At 38.2% G+C, this 21,384-nt stretch overlaps 1 protein-coding gene across 1 annotated transcript in view; it reads right to left on the bottom strand.

The window, feature by feature from the left end:
• The window catches only part of SLIT3 (slit guidance ligand 3), a 561,750-nt gene that overhangs the window by 63,357 nt on the left and 477,009 nt on the right, over nt 1-21,384 (bottom strand). The window contains exon 28 of the mRNA XM_063292455.1: nt 8,891-9,030. Coding sequence (XP_063148525.1) covers nt 8,891-9,030 — 140 coding nt within the window. The remainder of the gene's footprint in view (nt 1-8,890; nt 9,031-21,384) is intronic.

Genomic DNA, 21,384 nt, shown 5'->3' with positions numbered 1-21,384 from the left:
TCACCATAGTTCCTACCTCTCAGTAGCTAAATCCTTTCTGACCTTAATTCAATAAAGAAGAAACAATACTGTAGGTTAAATACTAGATGTATACTAGAATACTAGAAGCCATAAGTGGTATTCTGATTTGATAATTCCATGTGGAAAGCATAATAGTTAAATGAAGCCAAATGCATGCAAATACTTTCTAGTCTCTTGGCTGGCTTTTGTTTTGTAGTCATTACAGGCCATAATGAGTTAGGATTAACATATGTTCCCAGCAGTTAATCCTAAATGGGTTAAAGGCCTGGAGACAGTATCTATCTTCTGGCCTCCAGTGTCTCATTTGTCCAAGAACAGTACATTTCCCACTAAGGAAAATTTGCTTTCTAAAATTGTCTTCTGCCAAAAATACTTCCAGGCATACAGTATAAGTTATTTCAAGAATCAAACAGAGTCACAAAGAAAAGAAAATGTGGACATTCATCACAGATTGAATACTAATGCTGGTATAACTACTCACTCAGGTTAAAAAAACACCTTATTGAATTCAGTGGGATTCACTTTTGAGTAGCCATGCATACAATTGTACTGTAGGTAGCAAAAGTCCTACTTGTGTCAAAAACACTGCTTAATATTTTAACAGGTTTCTATTTAATAGCTAGGATAAACTTTTGACAATATCCAAAAGATGATATCTTCCTCCAGTGAAATTATATATATTATTTTTATTAAAGAAATTTTTAAAAGAATAAAAACAATGCAAATTTTGAAAGAGAAAAGTAAGGAAAGTAAAGAAAAGCAATAAGTAAGTGAAAAAAAGTACAAAGAAAGAAATGGGAAGGGAAGGAGTAAATGATAAAGAAGCAGCTTCCAGTTTTCTTAACAGCAGTTACAAGTACATGCAGCTTCCAGTTTTCTTAACAGCAGTTACAAGTACATTTATATTTTACTCTCTCTCTCTAAGATTTTCCTCCAGTGAAATTTTAGATAAATTTTAGTATCTGTCTATCAAGCACATATATTCCAGCAGAAAAGAATAAACACCCAAGCCATTCTTAAATTTTAGTCATGAGAGGCCAGTCATATTTGATCCTTGCAACAATCACCTAATTCTCTGGGAAGAGAAATAAAATTCCTTCTTCCTAGCTGGCAATATTACAGTTATTTCAAATAGGGGTGGTTAGAGTCTTCTACTTTGATATTTTGAACTATATAAAAGCAGCTCTTGGCAATTTTTTTAGAGCAAGACAATTATTTGTAAGGGAAAAAGAAATCCTCCCTAGAGCTTGTGCAGATTTAATCTACATTCTACTTTAAAACAATGTAGATCTGTACTTCATTAGACTATACTTTATTTGTCATTTCTCTTTTGTAAGCTTCATTATTTAATTCGAAGATGAGACTTCCAGGACATCTCTATAAGCAGGCTCGGTACTCTTCCTGGGAAAAAATCAGTTTCAGGTGAATCCAAACCTCTTCTCAAATGTAGCTGTGGGAATGGTTCAAAGCTGAACCTTAAGTAACAAAGCAATAATAAAATTAGATTTCCCCAGCATTATCAAGAAATACTTTCTTGAACTACAAAGCAATGATCTAGTACCATAAATGAAAATCTGAGTCCTGCAACTGAAATATTGAGGAGAAAAATTCTAGCATATTAACCAACCCCACAAGGTTTGCAAATGAGCATTGTTATGGAACTAAGAGGAAATCACAAGCAATCTTCCTCCTAGGATGTTTTTTTTTTTGTATTAACAACTTTACATTTGAGCTATTCTGATCAAAGACAATAATATTCACTAGAAGCCATTATCAGCACTGAAATGATAGTCCAAGCTCTGGAAAACTGCTGTTGGCTAGTTCAAGGTATTCCTTGGTGAATTTGTTTGATTTAAGGTTTAAACTCCAATTGGTAGGCTGGGGCAGTGTTTCCAAATATGCTATCAGTTTTATTCCATTGGATATTTCCTCTTTTACCAAAGAAAGAAGATTTAACAGAGTGCACAAACTATTATACAATGTCATTAATTTCACATGCTAGCAAAATAATTTGTAGGGTCATTCAATGCAGATTAGCGCCCTATATGGAAAGGGAGAAGCCAGATGTTTACAGTGGTTTTAGAAAAGGCCAAAGAGCAAAAGACATTACTGCTGATGCATGCTGGGTAACTGAGAAAGCCAAATAATCCCAAAAAGAAGTCAATAGATGCTTTGTTGATTATAGAAAGGCTTTAGTGTGTCAGCTATGTGAAATGTGCTTAGGAAAATGGAAATCCCAGAAAATCTCATTGTCCTCATGTGAAACCTAAATGGACCAAACTAATGACAACAGGTACAGCAACCAGCCTTAGAATTGACAATGAAGAGATTGGAATGGTGGACAGCTTCTATCTTTTAGGATTGATATCAACAGTAAAAGAAAAAGCAGTGAAGAAATTTGCCACAGACTTGCATTTGATAAAGTAGCAATTAAGGCTGTTGAAAATATATTCAGATGCTGTGATGTCTGTAACTTACAAAGATCAAAATCAAGCAGGCAATGGTTTTCCCTGGGACATTCAATGGGAGTGAAAGCTGGACTTTCAAGAAGCAGGAGAGAAAGAGTATTGATGCTTTTTAACTTTGGTGTTGGAAAAGACTCTTGAGAATACCATGGATAGCCAGGAAAACAAAGAAATGGACCATTGGACAAATCAACCCAGAGTTCAAATGACCAGGCTCAAATTATCATACTTTGGACACATTATGAGAAGAGCTCTCTGGAAAAGCTTATAATGCAGGGAAAGGTGGAAGGAAGGAGAAAAAGAGTGTGACCAGCAGCAAGGTGGGTGGACTCGTTACAGCAGCGATGGCTTCCCTGTTGGAAGACCTAAAAGACCAGGTTGGAGACAGATCATCCAGGAGGAAATCTATGTGGTTGTTAAGAGTCAACACCAATTTGATGGCACATAATCAATAAGCAAGATGTTCTTTTCGCACGTTTTTTCCCACACAAATGTGATTAATGGTCATCCCACTTATATTTCCAGCCCTGGTGTAATATAAAGTTAGAATTGCTCAGTTTGAAATTACACAAAAATGGAAGAAAGCTATCCTCATTAAAAAAAAAGTAATATATTTGGGATTAGTAAATACATAATATTTCATATTTCACTATTTGTACAGCTTGAACAACATTAGCTTTATAGCCTCAGTATCTTTATTTTTATACCAGCTGTACATTTTTAATTTTGGTAAATGAAAAGTAAGAAGTCATTATTTTAATCCCTTAGAAAACAGTGCCAGCCAGGAAGGGTTCTTCTCTGATATGAGTGATTTGAAAAGGTGATGACCCTACTCCTACTAAATGATCAAGCTGGGATACACAATGGAAAGAGAGTTGAAGTTGTTTTAAAAAGTTGGAAAGATCTTCTCTTTTTCATTCTGAATGTCTGCCACTTTTTAATTCCCTTTCCCTTCCCCAATCTCATTTTTCTGGATTCTTTATAACTGGAGACACTAGGAACTGAACCTTCAAAGGCCTGCTGGAAAGCTACTGCTTTTCAAACAAACAGGAGGCTGTTTTCATTCCACTTCTTGGAATGGAAGGGGAATATTAGCTAACTCCAAAATTGTTAATCTACCTCTCTCTGAATAGGCAGGGAAAGATTTTCTAAATTACTGACATGGCTGAACACCCAGCCTGTTGCAGGTTGCTGCTATGTTTGGACACATTCTGGGTCTTTCATTAGAGTGAAATTGTGCCCAATTTGAGCAAGAGCACATGCTTTCTCAAACTACATTTCAACAGATACAACCTCTTCCTTTTGCTGCCTCCTTTTTCACCACCGTGGGAGTAAAAATAATTTAGTCACTGCTGATTTAGGTTGCTTTTATCAACAATATGTTCTGTGTCTTATGTCTTGCCTTCTAAACAATGGTGCCTAATGTGGTTTACAACGCAATCCAAACCTATAAAGCAAGATTAAACACAATTATGGGGGGAAAAAAGCCAGGGAGGTCAGAAATAGAAATACTAATATGAGTCATTTGCTCCTGTCATGTTCCGGTCATAAAATCAGAGCAACACAGATTTGGAGAGAACCTTGGACGTCATCTAGATCAGCTAAGCTCATGTAGTTCCTGAGGATATTATGACTCATATTGGAGAGAAATTTGATTATTTGTTAAAATTTGATTTTAAATTTTAACATATTGGAGAGAAATTTGATTTGTATGTTAAAATATACAAAGGAGATAAGGAAAGAGTGTTTAAGGCTGCCATGCCACATTTATCTTATGCAAAATATGAACACAAGGCCTAATTTGAAAGAATGTTTTGCTAAAATGATAACTTTTGGAATAAGGTCCAATTCTACAAGATATAGACCTGACTCCAGTTGCCCGATACTTAGAAAGTATCAGTACTATTCTGTAAGAGAAACAATTTATATTTACTTTTGCAGCCTGATTATTTCATAAAAGGCTATTTATTAAGGGAAATTATTTGTATGCTACTTATCATTATGATGTGGTCTGTAAGATTGAATTTGGTGATCTGCTTGTGTCATTTGTTTTATTTTCCTAAGAAACAAATGTTTATTTAAAATAAGATAGATAACCTATTGAAAATTCAGCGTTATTTATTTATTTATTTACATTAAATTTATGTCACCGCCCATCTACCCCCAATGGTGAACTCTGGGAGGTTTACAATAAAATAATAATAGATATCCACCTAAGTTATAGTTAAAAATATAAAAAGGAAAATAAATATAAAATCCAAGCGGAAATGGAACCATAATCAATGAGGGGAGCTATGGTGCCAGCCACCCCCAGGTGGAACTATCACTCTCCCCATCCCACGCAAGGCGGCAGAACCAGGTCTTCAATTTCTTCTAGAAGTCCGAGAGCGAGGAGACCCATCTCAACTCTGGGGGCAAGATATTCCAAAGGGCAGGCGCCACTGCAGGGAAGGCTTGCCTCCTGGACCCCACTAGATGAAATTCCTTTGTTGATGGGGTCCATAGCATGCCCCCCCTGCCTGACCGGGTGGGGCGTGTTGATGTTATAGGGATGAGACAGTCCCTCAGGTACCCTGCTCCCATGCCATGTAGGGCTTTAAAGGTAATAACCAACACCTTGAACTGGACCCGGAAGCAAACTGGTACCCAATGACAACAGTGGTGTCACATGGGCTGATTTTACAGCACCAATGACTGTCCGCGCAGCTGCATTCTGGACCAGCTGAAGCTTCCGAATACTCTTCAAGGGTAACCCCATGTAGAGCGCATTGTAATAGTCTATATGGGAGATGACAATGGCATGAGTGACTGTTTGGAGGGCATCTCGGTCCAGGAATGGTGCACCACCCTAAGATGTGCAAAGGCCTTCCTGGCCACAACTTCCACCTGCTCCTTAAGCCAAATAAATAGTACCTTATGTCTTTTGCTTATTTAGCTTTAACTGTTTCTTTTAGGATAATCCTTTTCTATAATTTAGAATAAAATATATTCTATTTACAGACAAATAATTGATATAGTAAAAGAAAGAAAAAAGAATTGGAGAAAAACAATACCTTATTATCTAATCAATTAATTAAAATAAGCCTGTACCTTATTTTTATCTAATAAGAAAGAGAAATAACAAAACTATAAAATCGATAAATGATTAATATATAGGTATCACACTGCAAAAACCATTGATTCAAAGTCAATGTCTTAGTTTCTAAATTCTCCTCTTGGACCAGGGGCACCCATTATAAAAAATCCTGGCAGAAATATGGTTAACTGCAGCAGTTAATTTTCATTCAAGATGAAAGTTTTTCTAAGCCAAGTATTTGAAGAAGCATCCCAAAAGGCCCCAACAAAACATTTTAAGTTTGAGAAAGTTAAGATTTTCTTACCAAGTCACTCAAACGTGACACTAATTGAATCCCATGTTATGTAATACTCTCTAGCTTACAAGGGGCCTTTCGCTAAGTGACTAAAGCTCAGAGAGTAACAAGGCCAGTTCACATTGTCATATTTTAAAAGAACGTAGAACTGTTTTCATCACTGTACTGTGAATGTAACAGTTTATCATCCGGTAGCTTATATTCTTAAATTGTTGGACTAGTACAATTCCTATTCCTAAAATCAGGGAAGAGTGTTGCGGAAGTGGGTGGAGGAGAAAAAATGAGGAGACATCTTCCAAGTTTGGAGCTTATGCATTGGGTGAATCAGGGCATGACTGTTCAAAATACCATGTGTCAGAGTAAAGATGAAAACTAAGCAGCTTTCAGTTAAGCATACTGTAGGCATACATTTTACTATGTGTTGTTCTTTGTTTTTTTCTTATGAACATTTGAACAAAATGCTTTAATGTTCCCTGTAGTTTTCAAATCAGTATGGATGTTCATGTGAAGGCATAAAACGAATAAATGTAGAGTTGCTTGCTGAGATAATTGGCATGCGCAATGCTTCTCTGTTCTTGAATGGAAACCAGTTTCCCAGTATTATTATATGTGAAATAAGAACTTCTTTTTTTTCTCCAAACTTTAGAATAAGCTGACACCAAATTAAGGTGCAAACTTAGAACATAAAAGCTGAAAAGAAAGCCCCACTGGATAAGACTAAAGGCCCATCAAATCCTGCATAAATACATACAACACATTATTTATTACAATCAATGATCCATACAAATCTTGTATCCTGTTCTCAGAGTGGACTAAGTGGTGCCCCAAAACAGAGGAAAAAGGAATGATTATATCCCACCACTGTTGGGTTTTTTACAGTATCTGCCCATATTGGTAGGGTTGGATTAATGTAGTTACAGTGGAGTTACTTGTGCAAGACAGAGAGAGATGAAGGCAGTTATGGAAACATCACAATTTGCAAAAATAGCTCTAGGAATGAATGAATATACACACAGACACACGTGTAATGTTTTGTAGCGGGGAGCATACCTCTTAAGTAATAACCACTGAAAGAGTGATTCTCTATGAGTGCACCCCCAGCTATACATGCAAAGGTATAACAATTCAGTGCAGAATAAAAATGCTTGAGCAGTGCACCTAAGCATTTTCAACACTGCATTGGGTAGCATACAGGGCGTAAAGCTACACACAGTTCTTTAACTACCATTAGCATTGTGGTGTACCATGCTGAGCTTTAAATATAGCTCAATATTTAATCATGATTTATTTTCTGTGATGCCCTAAGGGAATGTGCATCTTTGTAAGTTTAGCATCCTTTTTCCATACCACAAGTCCTCCTCTGGCATTCCACTGAGGAAAAGTGAGGCACTCCTGTGCATGAGTGTGAGCAAGTGGACTAATGTTTGACACCTGTCGATGAAGCTTGATGGGCAGTGGGGACTCTGGCACAATCCAGGCTTCAAATATGCCAGAAAGTGGGAAGAAAAGAACATGTAAGCAGATAACTCTAGTTGACACATACAGTATAGCAAGCTATCTGTTAAAAAAAATGTTTTTATTGTGAACCGCCCAGGGTCACCCGTGTGGGGGACATGGGCAGTGATAAAAATCCGATGAAATAAATACATACATACATACATACATACATACATACTGTATAACACAATCATTCCTTACAGTGTATGCATGTATAACGTAGAAGAGGCTGATCCCTTTCTAAACATCAGCCAAGTTATAAATGACCCAAAATCTGGCAGTGAATGTATGACATATGTAGTAAAGCAGTGCTTTGGACCACATGTAAAGTGTCTTTCTCTTGCCATGAAAAATCAAAGCTGCATCTCATACTTAGCATATACACATATGATTGTATAACACCCACATAGAATAAATATCCCTTAATTATTCAGACATTAAGCCGATTCATCCTCCAAATGCTCATCAAGCTAAAATCTGAGATTTTTACACACTCTCCCTTACCCTAAAACCATTCACTTCTTGCTTTTTCTCCTCCAGGACCTTTTCACAAGTACTGTACATTTTTTAAAAAAAAATCATTATCTTTGTTCAAGTTACAAAACCACGGGCAACCACAGACATGGAAAATCATTGGAAAATCCTAGAACGAGGCTGCATGATCTTTGGGCTTGGATGCTTGGAAGAATTTGGAAGCCCTGAAGTTTGCTCATAGACTAGTTAACCCTGGCATTCTGTTCTGTCTGAATCAATAACGGGAGCCAAGATGTCACCAGAACTCAGCTTGGAGCTCTGTTTTTAACATCTTGATGGAGCCTGGAAATGTGGGAAGTACCTCTAAGCATGCACAGAGTGCCTTTTCCCCCATATCAGAATACCTGAAGTCTCCTGTCTCCTCATACATTTTAGAATTCAGGACAGTAGCTTGGAGTGCATCTGACATGACTTAAGTCACACAACAGTATCAACATTTTAGATACACAAATACATACACATATAAACCCAACTTGCCTGGGTACTTTATTTTGATACCCCTATCAAAAGTGGTGGTATGTATGGCACTAAGAAAAGAAATTGCTGTGCAGATAAATGGCATAAATACTTTCCTGAAGATCTGAAACCAACCGTTTTTAAAAAGCACTTCCTTCGTTAGGACCTGAGAAAAGTAGAATCTTCTCATTTCTGTGCTACGCTGATGTCCAGTCCTAACTTGCTTCCCCTTCCAATGTATTTTTGACACTTGTTCAGGTTGGGGACCACTTCCAAAAACTGAAATTGCTCTAACTGAAGTAAAATTAAACTATATGAATTAATATAATTATTCCCCTTGCATTTGCTACCTTTCCTGTGGGTAGATGCAGGAAGCTCAGACTGTGGCATTCCCACAGAGTCTGCCCACCCCAGCAGCAGTCACACAAGTCCTCCTAGTGTGAAAAACAATCAGTGAAGCTGCATCAGACTTCACATGGCATCTGGAGGCTTCAAATGGAAACTTCCAGGCAGTGTTTCTAAAATCTCTGAGAATGATATGCTAACCTGTATAGTTGGGAAGGCAAAGGCAGGCATAATTGTTTATCCCATCCATACAAGTTGAGTTGTTCTCACAATCGTTATCTTCACAGTCATCTGGATTCAGTTCACATTTCTTCCCTTCAAATCCAATAGAGCAGGAACAACTTTAAACAAAGGAATTAAGGAGAGATGGACATTAATTGGTATTTCAGGCAGAAATGAGTTAGAAACAGAAACTGTATATACAAACACACACAAAAACATGGGGGGAGGTGTTGCCCTCTGAAGATTGAGGGATACTAAATTAGAAAGTTAATGCAGATTCCAACTTCAGTGCATAGCAAAAATATCTCAGTCTGTGGTAATTTTTCATAATTTAATATTTACATTTTATCACAGAAAGTAGATATACATCTCAGGAGCAGAACTGTACAAAAAAGGGATAAGAAGATATCATTAAATAAGAATAATGTACCATTTAATTAAGACACATAGCTACATCTTGGGATTGCCCAGATCTTTTCAATTCTGCCATATGATGCAGTTTAGCAATTCAATGGCCAGATGACAGGTCTGGATGCATACAGATGGCAGATCAGCTTCAGTGAGCTTTGTAGTTCGTTCCAGATTCATGCTTCACAATTCTGGCAATGCTCATATTTGCAGATATATTCAATTGTTTTCCTGGATACCCAATAAGAGGGCCAGTTCATGCCTTAGCAGTAAATCTTTTCCTGGATTATGTAACCTTAGGCATCAAGGGTATATGTGTGTGCTTCTATTGCATTTTCCATTTCATGGAATTTCTATCCACACACACACACACACATACACACACACAGCCATAGCGTTTAGAAGTACTTAAAGGTCCTAATTATCTTCTGATGGTAATTACTTTTGAAAACACCAATCTCCCTTTTATTATTTTATTTTGAAAACACATATACTGCAGAATGAAGAAGAAATATAATACCACAAATTTAACCATGAAACATTGTAAAGCCTGGGTGAAAAACGGTATTTTAGTCCCTCCTCTACCAAAACAAGGTGGGAATTTGCTACAGCTTCAGTGGCCATTTCTTCCACAATATGGGGTCATCTCAGAAAACAACAACAACAACAACAACAACAACTGAGCAACCCTAACTTCATATTACACCAGGGCTGGAAATATAAGTGGGATGACCGTTAATCACATTTGTGTGGGAAAAAAACATGCAAATAGAACATCTTGCTTATTGATTATGTGCCATCAAATTGGTGTTGACTCTTAACAACCACATAGATTTCCTCCTGGATGATCTGTCTCCAACCTGGTCTTTTAGGTCTTCCAACAGGGAAGCCATCGCTGCTGTAACGAGTCCACCCACCTTGCTGCTGGTCACACTCTTTTTCTCCTTCCTTCCACCTTTCCCTGCATTATAAGCTTTTCCAGAGAGCTCTTCTCATAATGTGTCCAAAGTATGATAATTTGAGCCTGGTCATTTGAACTCTGGGTTGATTTGTCCAATGGTCCATTTCTTTGTTTTCCTGGCTATCCATGGTATTCTCAAGAGTCTTTTCCAACACCAAAGTTAAAAAGCATCAATACTCTTTCTCTCCTGCTTCTTGAAAGTCCAGCTTTCACTCCCATTGAATGTCCCAGGGAAAACCATTGCCTGCTTGATTTTGATCTTTGTAAGTTACAGACATCACAGCATCTGAATATATTTTCAACAGCCTTAATTGCTACTTTATCAAATGCAAGTCTGTGGCAAATTTCTTCACTGCTTTTTCTTTTACTGTTGATATCAATCCTAAAAGATAGAAGCTGTCCACCATTCCAATCTCTTCATTGTCAATTCTAAGGCTGGTTGCTGTACCTGTTGTCATTAGTTTGGTCCATTTAGGTTTCACATGAGGACAATGAGATTTTCTGGGATTTCCATTTTCCTAAGCACATTTCACATAGCTGACACAATCTAAAGCCTTTCTATAATCAACAAAGCATCTATTGACTTCTTTTTGGGATTATTTGGCTTTCTCAGTTACCCAGCATGCATCAGCAGTAATGTCTTTTGCTCTTTGGCCTTTTCTAAAACCACTATAAACATCTGGCTTCTCCCTTTCCATATAGGGTGCTAATCTGCATTGAATGACCCTACAAATTATTTTGCTAGCATGTGAAATTAATGACATTGTATAATAGTTTGTGCACTCTGTCAAATCACTTTCTGATTCCTACCAAGTTTTTATGCAAGGCATTTAGCGTATTGTGGAAGACATGAGGTCTAAAATGTATCATCTGGTTGGGGATGCCATGGATGAAACTGAGGAATTTAACAGCGACAGAAACATCTCTTCTGAGAGTGAGATTGGGACTTCTGTTGAAATGCTAGATGAAGATTGGATAGTCGAGTTGGAGAAATTAAAGGGAGAGATCGAGTTGCAAGCCGTAAGTGAAATTGATCTTCTGATGGAATGCCATGGAAAAGAAGGGGTTATTATGTATGGGAGGGCTTTGGAAGAGAAGTCAGAGTTTTTGAGGAGGGCAGTTGGGCTGTTCAATTTTTTTAAGAAAAAAGCTCTGTGCACATTGTGGGGATATGTAAATGCTCTGGTTTATTTTGAAGTGGGACAAGGGTTTCAGAATATTTACCTGGACTGCTTTTAGGGTTTGGCTGATTTCATTTATCTTTAACAATTTGGATTAAGATTATTAAGGTATAATAAAAAAATAATAAATGTCTGGTTTTGGGTTTAATAGGATTAAGATTATTAAAATTGTTGTATTATGTGGTTAAGGTGCTGGGCTAGAAACCAGGAGTCTGTGAGTTCTAGTCCAGCCTTAGGCACGAATGCCAGCTGGGTGACTTTGGGCCAGTCACTCTCTCTCAGCCCAACTCACCTCACAGGGTTGTTGTTTTGAGGAAAATAGGAGGAGGAAGGAGTACTAGGTATGTTCGCCGCCTTGAGTTATTTATAAAAATAATAAAGGTGGGATAAAAATTAAATAAATAAACAAATAAGTACAATGGCAGACAATTTATATGTTTTTTAGTTCAATCTTTATTATAGTAGACAGGAATGTATAGAATAGTAGTAGGAAGGAAATAATTAAATAAATGTTATCTTTGGGGGGGAGTTGATTAGGAGGTGTGTGTGTGTGTGTTTGTACTTCTTTTAATATAAGTGGAGGGAGCAACTGTATTTAGTGATTTTTATAATGAGCCAATGGAATGATTTATAGAAATTATGTGATTTTGGTTTAATATAGAGTAAGGGATTGATTATGGAAAATTGTTGTATATCCTTGCTGTTAAAAGTCGGAAGTCACCTCTTTCAGTAATTTTGAAAAAAAATCTTTTTCTACACTTTTTTTTGTTTTTTCTTTTCTTCTTTCTTTGTAGTCTTTTGTTTTAGCTTTTATCTTTGCTTGAAACTGAATAAAATTCTTATATATATAAGCAAGCAACTGTATGGAAGTTGCTATTGCTGAGTCAAGCGAGTTTGATTATTTCTTATTATTGATCTGGTAAGGTGATCCACTTCTGTCCTTAGCAAAAGGAATAAGTCACTTTTTCCGTTTTTCCTTTTTTGAGGATGAGTTCAAAGAGGTGGATAGCTGTGCAGCAGAACAAAGCAGCGCTTTACTGAAGTATTAATTTTTTTCAGTGCCATAAAATGATGTGAAAGGATTATACAGAAGAGCTCCTTGCACAATTCATCTTATAGTGATTGCTCATAAGCCATAATATTGGAAGAAATGGGGATATAACTTTAGAAGGGATGAAGGAAAACAAACTGCTTGAATCAATTCTATTTAAAGTGCACTCAATCTGTATGAAATATTTTCTTTGCCTGTCGGCTACCTCATTAGAACCAATAAAAAAATGTCTTCTGTCTGACCTGGTGGTGATTCAAGAGATCAGAAGAGGCAGGAAGAGAAGTGAAGAAGAGCTGGCACAGCATCTTTTTTGCCAAGAAAAAAAGTAAGAGGATAAAAGAACTCTAATTAAATAAAGTGATCCATTTATCATGTCTTCCGTTTCCATTACAAAATCCTCTTTTTCAGGAGCTTATAACTCAGCCATAAAATTGTGCTTTAGACGACAACTTGGCATACAAGGTCTCAGTTTAGGAGGGCAGATTATTTCTTTCAGTTCAGAAGACAAATGGGGTGACCCAGTTGGTTATTTTTACTTTCTGTTTCTGTGTGCCATCTGACTGAACACAGCTATGCAGACAATTAAAAGTATATCATTAAAAGGACTGGCAATCACCCGAAACCCTAGAGATGGAGTCCTTCACACAATATGTGTGTACACTGCATATTTTCATTGCTTTGATTTTAATTCCAGGTAGTCCTCGGTTAACAACAATAATTAGTCCTCGGTTAACAATTATTGCTAAGTGATGCAGTCATAAAATGGGATGTCACGTGACCTCATCACTTAGTGTCAGCAATCCCAGCACTCCCCGTTGCCTTCGTTAAGTGCGTATTGGAGATTGTTAAACAAGGACTTCCTGGCAACTTCCTGCCGGCTTCCAACAAGCAAAGTCAGTGGGGAGGCTGGCAGGAAGTTGCAAGTTCCAGGTTGCTCACAAGCAGGCTGGCGGGCAGGTAAGTGGCTGCTGCCAGGTATGGAAGGGTGCACAAGGGGCCAGTGTGGCACAGTGTGAGCAGGGTGGAGCTTGGGGTGTCTGCCGAAGGGTGTCAAGGGGTGCATAAGGGTGTGGGAGGGGCTGGCACAGTGTGCGTGTGGCGGGGTTTGGTGGCTGTTGCAGGGTGAGGGGCCAGCATGACAATGAGAGCATGGCAGGCCCTGGGGTGGCTGCGGCAGGGTGTGTGAGGGTGAGCAAGGGGCCGGCAAGCTGCGGCGGGGCTGGGGGTGGCCACTGCAAGGTGCGCAAGGGTATGCTAGGGGCTGGTGAGGTGCAGTGTGAGCACAACAGGGCCAGGGGTAGCTGCTGCAAGATGTGGAAGGCTTACCCAAGCAACTTGTGATCATCCCTGATGGCTTCCCCACTGACTTTCCTTGAGGGAAGCCAGCAGGGAAGTTGCAAATGGCAATCATGGGACCGTGGGACACTGCAACTGTCGTAAGTGCAAGCCTGTTGCCAAATGCCCAGGTCACAATCATGTGACTGTAGGGGTGCTGGGATGGCTGGAACTTTGAGGACTGGTCATAAGTACCACTCCTTCAGCGCCATTGTAACTTTGAATGGTTGCTGAACAAGTGGACGTTAACTGAGGACTACCTGTACTGATCTCAGAATCACTGAGAAAGAAAGAGAACACTAAGGAGAACTCTCCACACAGTTTAGATACCATACATACATTCTTTGTTGATGTGATATTGGTTCAGAGGACCAATTAGCCTTGAGACTGCTTGAAAAAAAAAATCTGCAAAAAGTATGTGAATTCTCTCATGCATTCTCTCATGCATTTCCATCATGGGCATGGCATTTTATGAAATGAAAAACATATTTGCTTGTCACACCAAGGCTTCAATAAACAAATGTGAACAACTGAAAGGTAGGCATAATGATGTGACTCAAAATATGGGAAAGAAGGGATCAAGTTGTCTGAGCTCCGGAGTTACTAAAGGTGAAAATGTCTTTGTTCATAGAGAGTCATTAAGGTAAATGAGTTATGCATTTGAAGCCATAGGCTCACCAAGAAACTAGTAAAGTTACGCCCCTCCCACCTCCCCAACTGATTGATATACATATTACTCTACTGCTACAGCTTGCTTTTTTAAAAATACTTTTCTGGATATCCCTATTAGTATTATTGTAACTGGCCAAATCTATTGGAAGATGATTCATGTAGCTTCCCAACTAAACTGTGCTCCTTTGTATTTAAGCAGTATCAATGCCATTATCAAGAAGACCATTTGGTCTTGGCTCTAAGATAACAAATACATGTTTCATTTTACTCAGAAACTGCACTTCAACATAAGGCCACAAATAAACTGTACAGAATGTAATTTTTAGAGACAGAAATTTTGGTAAATTTTGAGATGGCTACATATATTGAAAGTACTAAATTATATTATCTTGCTTTGATCAAATAATTTAGCCTATGGATGATATATATGCTGGCCAGATATAGTGTGATTTACAAATCAGCTGTTGTATTCAAATAGATTTTTTTCCCTAGAAAATGTTTTAAGGCCCTTTGGCTAAATAACTATGTGCACCTGCATATCAACTGGACAGATTCAATAGTCCATAAACACTGAACTTATCCATCAACTATGGAACATTAACGCTGTAAAAATCTATCAGCCTAGTTTTTTTTCCCCAAAGAAGTTCTTAAGTGAGTTTTGTGTTATTGAAAGTAAAAGACAAAATTTAACATCCTGCAAATTGATATGCTCCAGCTACAAAAACAAAATTGCCAATTAACACAGGAGCTATAAGGGCCTCTCTGCAATGGGCATGACTTAGCCAGAATGAAATATTCCTGAATTCTATTTCCTTAAATGAAAAATATTATTAAAATTTCAGCAGTAATTAAATGGTCTGAAAGTGTGATTCCCTCGCTAATCATTCTCAGTTGAGACAGCTAGAGGAGATTAGCAAATGCTAACATGGAGACAGTATATTTTTGCTGTTATTTGTCTCAGTCTTAAAATAAACAGAAATTATGTCAAAAGCTATTTTTACATCCAATTTTACTGTATTCCAAATCTCAAGATGAAAGATCAAACTATTTTGAAAAAATATAATGACTAAAATATGTATTAATAAATTCAGGATGTTAGAAATAGCATCCATTACGTGCTTACTCCTGGAGGAAAGAGAAGCTGTGAAATGGGCACAAGTAATGTTTATTGCCAACATTATTTTATGCAAAATAAAAATAAGAACAATAATGGTCACAAAGAGAAAGCAACATTTGAGATCAAATTGTATACCATTAAATGAATTACAGAATCATACAGTTAGAAGGGTACATTGGGCCATGATTCCAACCTCCGGCTCAGCACAGGAATTCAAATTAAAGCATCTGTGACACATAGCTATTAGGCTCTTCTTAAACACATCCAGAGAAAGTGAGCTCACCATCTCTCTGGGTAATTGGTTCCAGAGCTGACTTGTTCTTATTTTGAGAATATTTTACTAACATTCAGTTAGATTCTGCCTTCCTGTTGCTTAAGCCCTTTATTCCATGTCCTGCACCCTGAAATGATAGAGAACAGGTCTGAAACTTCTTTTGTCTGAGTTATTTCCAGGTATTTGAAAGCTGCTATAGCCTTCTCTTCCCCAGGCTGAATGTTCCTATATCCTTTAGTTTCTTCATAAGAACTTCTAGTCCCCTAATCATCACTGCTGCCCTTCTTTGAACCAATTTCTCTGAACTTGTTCTACTTTTTCTGAATTCTTCTTAAAGTATGGTGCCCAGAATTAGACACAGTACACAAGCTATGATCTGATCAGAGCAGAATATAGCAGAATGATGATTTACTGTGCAGAGAGTGGTGAGGGCAGCAGAGAAGGTAACTGGGATTTCACTTCTTCTCATTCAGGATATAGTGCATACACGCTGTCTGTCCAGAGCCCGGAACACTGTTAGTGACCCCTTCCACCCCCATTATGGTTTGTTCTCCTTGTTAACCTCTGGGAAAAGGTTCTGCTGCATTAGACGTAGAACGGCTAGATTAGGCAATAGTTTTGTCCCCTGGGCTATTAGACTCCTGAATGTTTAATAATCCCTTCTCACTCCATGGGTACACATGTTGTAGGTAGGACTGATATTTATTAGGGATAAAGATTAGAGGAGGGGATTGGGTGAAGAATATATATTACATATTATAGTAATTACGGTATTCTTATTTTATTGTTTGAGCCAATTGCAACGAAATTTCATTTTAATGTACACTTTGGTGTATAGTGAAATAACAATGAAAGTTTATTCTATTCTATTCTTCTATTCTATTCTGTGATTTGAAAATTGTATTTCTGGTGATGCAGCCTACAACTGTAATGGCCCTTTTTTGTGGCCAACACCACAGTGCTGTCTTCTTTTCCATTTGCAATCAGTTATTTTTCCAAGATATTTTGTATCCTACAGATCTAGTAGATTTGCCTCTACTAAATTTTATTTTATTACTTTCAGCAAATTTCTCTAACTTATCAAGATTATTTTCAATTTTATTTCTGTCTTCCAGGACAATGGCTTTTCCACCCAATTTTGTATCATATGCAAATGTGGTAAGCATTCTCTCGCCCTCTTCATACAAGACATCAATTGAAGAGTAGATGGCTCAGGACTGAACCTTAGGGTATACTACTTGGTACCTATCAAAGTCACTTTATCTTAATGTTTCCCCTGCTTCCATTTCACCAACTAAGTCTTTCCTGTTGGTTGCTATCAAGTTAAGAACAGTTGATCCTCTTGTGTCTTCTTCCATCGTTTAAATAAAAATAGCATCATCAAATCAAGTCAGGAATTTCCTGGACGATCCATGCTTGGCAAAGTTTGTCTCCCAAACTTCCCAGTCATTACCTCTTCATGCCTCCTGCAGTTTGCTTTTGGACAACATCACCCACATGGTAGCAGACACCAATAACAGTATTGTTTTAATTCGTTCCTCAAGAGCATTGCCAAATTGATCCGTCTAGATTTCTGAGAAGGAGTGGATACTTTTAACATACAGAGCAGCTCCTCCTCCCTTTCTCTTGCTTCTGTTTCTTTGAACAAATTATACCCTTCAACTGCTCTATTCTAATCATGGGAATCATCTCATCAAGTATACACTGTACATATGAAATCAAATTTGCCTTCCTGTCCTAAGTTTTAGCACTTCTTGTTTGTTACTCATATTCTGTGCTTTACTATATAGACAATGAAGGCTAAGGATTTTATGATCTAATGCTTTTTTTTTTAATTAGGTGGGTTAATAGGCCCCATAATAACACTTCCATTTCTTTCTGGTGCAATCATCTTTATCTAAGGTCAAAGAAAGACATTTTGTTTAAGACTTCCACCTGATCCCATGCCCTTTACTGACACTGTTGTGGCAGCATGTTATAACAACAAATATGAGAAGCAGAATCACCTGCTGTTTTGGCCCTTTATGCAACCTAAGCACAGCATGAACAGGAAGGGTATCAGAATGGAGTTCCAGTCAAAACAGAGTGAATTTCCTGGCTTATGTCACCAATCTACTATTATTTAGAAGACAATTTTTCTTGCCTGTGACTACAGAATCCTTTGAGTTAAATCACTTGGCATTTCATATGGAAGAATGCTTTGGCTTAAATTTATAAAAGCAAAGATTTGACAAGTTTGGCAGCTGAGCATGTGTATTAATATGTTTCACTGGGAGAGAGAAAGATATATAGAAAATATAATTTCTTTCACAGGCCATAACAACAGAACATTCCGAAGGGGGCTTTCATATAACATTTCATACACATCAGTGTTACTTCTGGTTTATCCCCCAAGATTTGATTCATCCTGAAGCACAATGGAAAAAGAAATGAACTACATGAGAAGTAGACCACCAGCATTCCCTGTAACTGGAGGCTGAGAATAAGAACAACCCTTGGCCAAGAGTGATATCAAGAGACACAGAAAGTATTCCTTCCAATCTCTATTTGCCTAGCTGTTTAGCCACTTACTTATGTATGAAAAACTTCTTTTTTACAGGATCACCACAAGACTATGTACTCCTGACACAGGCCATCTACCCAGGATTTGTTATCTTCCTGGGCTTGGAGTTTAAAAAGAGAACTATCCTATGGAGTTGGTATCACTGCCAAAGGTGGTATCCAATTGGAAGCTGCCTATGGAGACTTTGGGATTGAAGGCAACACACTTTCATTTTTGTCTATTTATATGACTTCCAGGAGAGGGTAAATGGATAAATGGAGACTGTACTACTGCTTGACTTGGTCTTGTGTTAATAGACAAGGGGCATGGAAAATAGCCTGGGAACAATGCTGAAGTAAGATGAAAATACAGTAGGAGATATGGTGGGAGGGCGCAACCTGGATATTTCAGGAAAAGGAAGGCAGGCCAATGGCTAGCCTCAGTTCCTTTCGGGTTGCAGCATGACCAAGGAAGTCAAATTGACAGCAATGGTGGACCTGCAATGCCAGATCAGTTGATAAAACATGTATTATTCTGGATGTAATTCTGGATGAAAGAACTGACTTGTCACATATCACAAAGACCCAGCAGACAACAGCTAGAGAAGTTCATCTTTCCCAGCAATGTCCCTGTATGGCAGCCATGGATTGAAGATCAGGGAAAGTTGAGGGGATTTACCAATGTTGAGATCATTTTGTTGCATTTGGCAGCCCAGGATACTTTTGGGTTACTGTTAGTGTGCTGACCAACCTGCTACCAAGGAGTCTCTCCTCCTGAGCTAGCTGTAGTATTACCCTAATCTCCTTGTTTTAGGGGATTTTCATTTCCACACAAATTGAGTTTGCCCAGTCTGTGATAACTATCAATTTGTCCCTATGAGTAGCAGGGTGCTAGCAGGCAGCAGGACAAGTGTTGGGTTCGGTATTCTGTTTAGGTGCAGTTGGTGATCTGAACGTGGATGAACTCTGTGTAATGGACAGATCACTGTCAGTGGACATATCTCTGGAAGGGTGAAGGACTGGTTAAAGTGGAGCCTAATGAATCTGGATATCTGGAGGAGTAACCTGTCATTAAGAGAGACCCTTTTAAAGATGCCTCCACTCTCACAGCCTTGTCTTTATGAGATAAATTAGAGGAGATTCTTCTGCATTACTTCTGTGCATGTGAATGAACTTCTTTGTGATTTTTGAAGCATATATGTGTCTGTGTATGCTGGCCATCATCTTACTGATTAACTACAAATCTAAAATTGAGACACTAAAAGCTTAAAATAGCAATTAAAGCAAACAGGTAAAACAACTGGAATAAATAATTAAAATTAACAGTTAAAGCCCCATACAAAGCGATGCATTGTAAAGGACTTTTTAAAAGCTAATAAAATAGGCCCAACGAATTGAAGTGTCTGTACTAGACCCCAAGGTAAACCTGTACAGAATGCATTACTGTAGTCACCCCTAGAGGTTATCAGTTCATGGACCACAATTTTAAGATCATTATATTCCAGAAAGGGTATAGTCGGCGTACCAACTGAAGTTGATAAAAGGTGTTCCTGGTTATTTCTTCAATCTTGGAAACCAAAAAGAGATTTGTATCCAAAAGCCTTCTTCAGGGAGGCTGAAATCCCATTCAGAACAGCTGATCTATCATCTCCTCTGAATTACAGTCCCTTACAATTAGCTTCTTTGCCCTGTCTGGATTCAGTTTCAATTTTTCTCTCATTTAGCCTATTACTGTTTGCCGACAGGCATTCAGAGGAGCCACAGCCGTTTCTGAAAAATAGATCTTGATGTCATCAGCTTACTGATAGCACCCAGCTCCAAATCTTCTGATCCCCTTCAGTAGTTTCATGTAGATAATTAAAGTGTTGGAGACCAAATAATGGAACCATTACAAAGCTATGCCCTTCTTCTGCGGCAATGATATCAAAAGAATCTGAGAGGTCAAGAAGAACCAACAGGGCTGTGTTCCCTCTGTCAATCCCCAGACAAAAATAATCCATCAAGCTAATCAAAGCAATCTCAATCCTGTAGCCCAATCTGAAGTTATTTTAAAATGGTCAAAATAATCTGCTTCCTCCAGGCCTGCCTGCTGTTGAGAAGCACACTTCTATCAGCCACCTTATCTAACCATGGGAAGTCACAGACTGGCCTATAATTGCCCATCTTTGAGGGTCCCAGGCAGTCTTCTTAAGAAAAGCCCTAACAACTGCCTCCCTTAAACAAGGATACTGTTAGATATTGCTATTTCTTAGAGTGAGATTGTAATAGTAAACTTGAGAAACAGGAGGAAGAGCCACAACCAAGACAATGGTCACAGAAAAGAAAATTGAATTTGAGGCAGAAATGTAATTTGAGAAAGCGTCTCAGGCTTGATCCTCCCTAGTTTTCTCAAAGATGGGGGGGGGGGCTTATTCAGACTTGCAAGATTCTGTTACTGTAACTTTATAGTGAAGTATTAATATTCCTGAAAAGCCTGTTTAGAGAAATCCTGTCAACCATCCTAGACCAGGTATCAAAAAGACATCAGCAGAATCATTGGCAGAACCAGCCCAAACACTTCTGAGACATCTTGAAATCCAACTGGATTCTTTGGGGCAAAGAATCCTAATAATTCCACTATCCCTGCAGAAGTGAGCTGTCACCATTAATCCAACCTTATCCAGATAGTGATCTGTCCATCATAATGGAGAACACCTCCCTGATCAGAACCAAATACCAAATTGAGCATGTGACCTGCATCAAGTGTTGAGCCCATGACCAATATGGATAGGCTGATAGTTGTTAGGGCTGCTACGAACTCCTGACCTGCTCCAGACAAGCTGGCCCCAAAATACCTATTTAAATCGCCCAACATCATAACCTTAGGCATCTTCAATACAATTCCAAAATCAGATCTATCAGCTCAGTCAGGGATTCTATTAGGTAACATTGCT

The sequence above is a fragment of the Candoia aspera genome, chromosome 2 (genome assembly GCF_035149785.1).
Source record: "Candoia aspera isolate rCanAsp1 chromosome 2, rCanAsp1.hap2, whole genome shotgun sequence".
NCBI classification, from domain to species: domain Eukaryota; kingdom Metazoa; phylum Chordata; class Lepidosauria; order Squamata; family Boidae; genus Candoia; species Candoia aspera.
The sequence above is the reverse complement of the archived record's forward strand: the minus strand, read 5'-3'. Positions and strand labels throughout refer to the sequence as shown.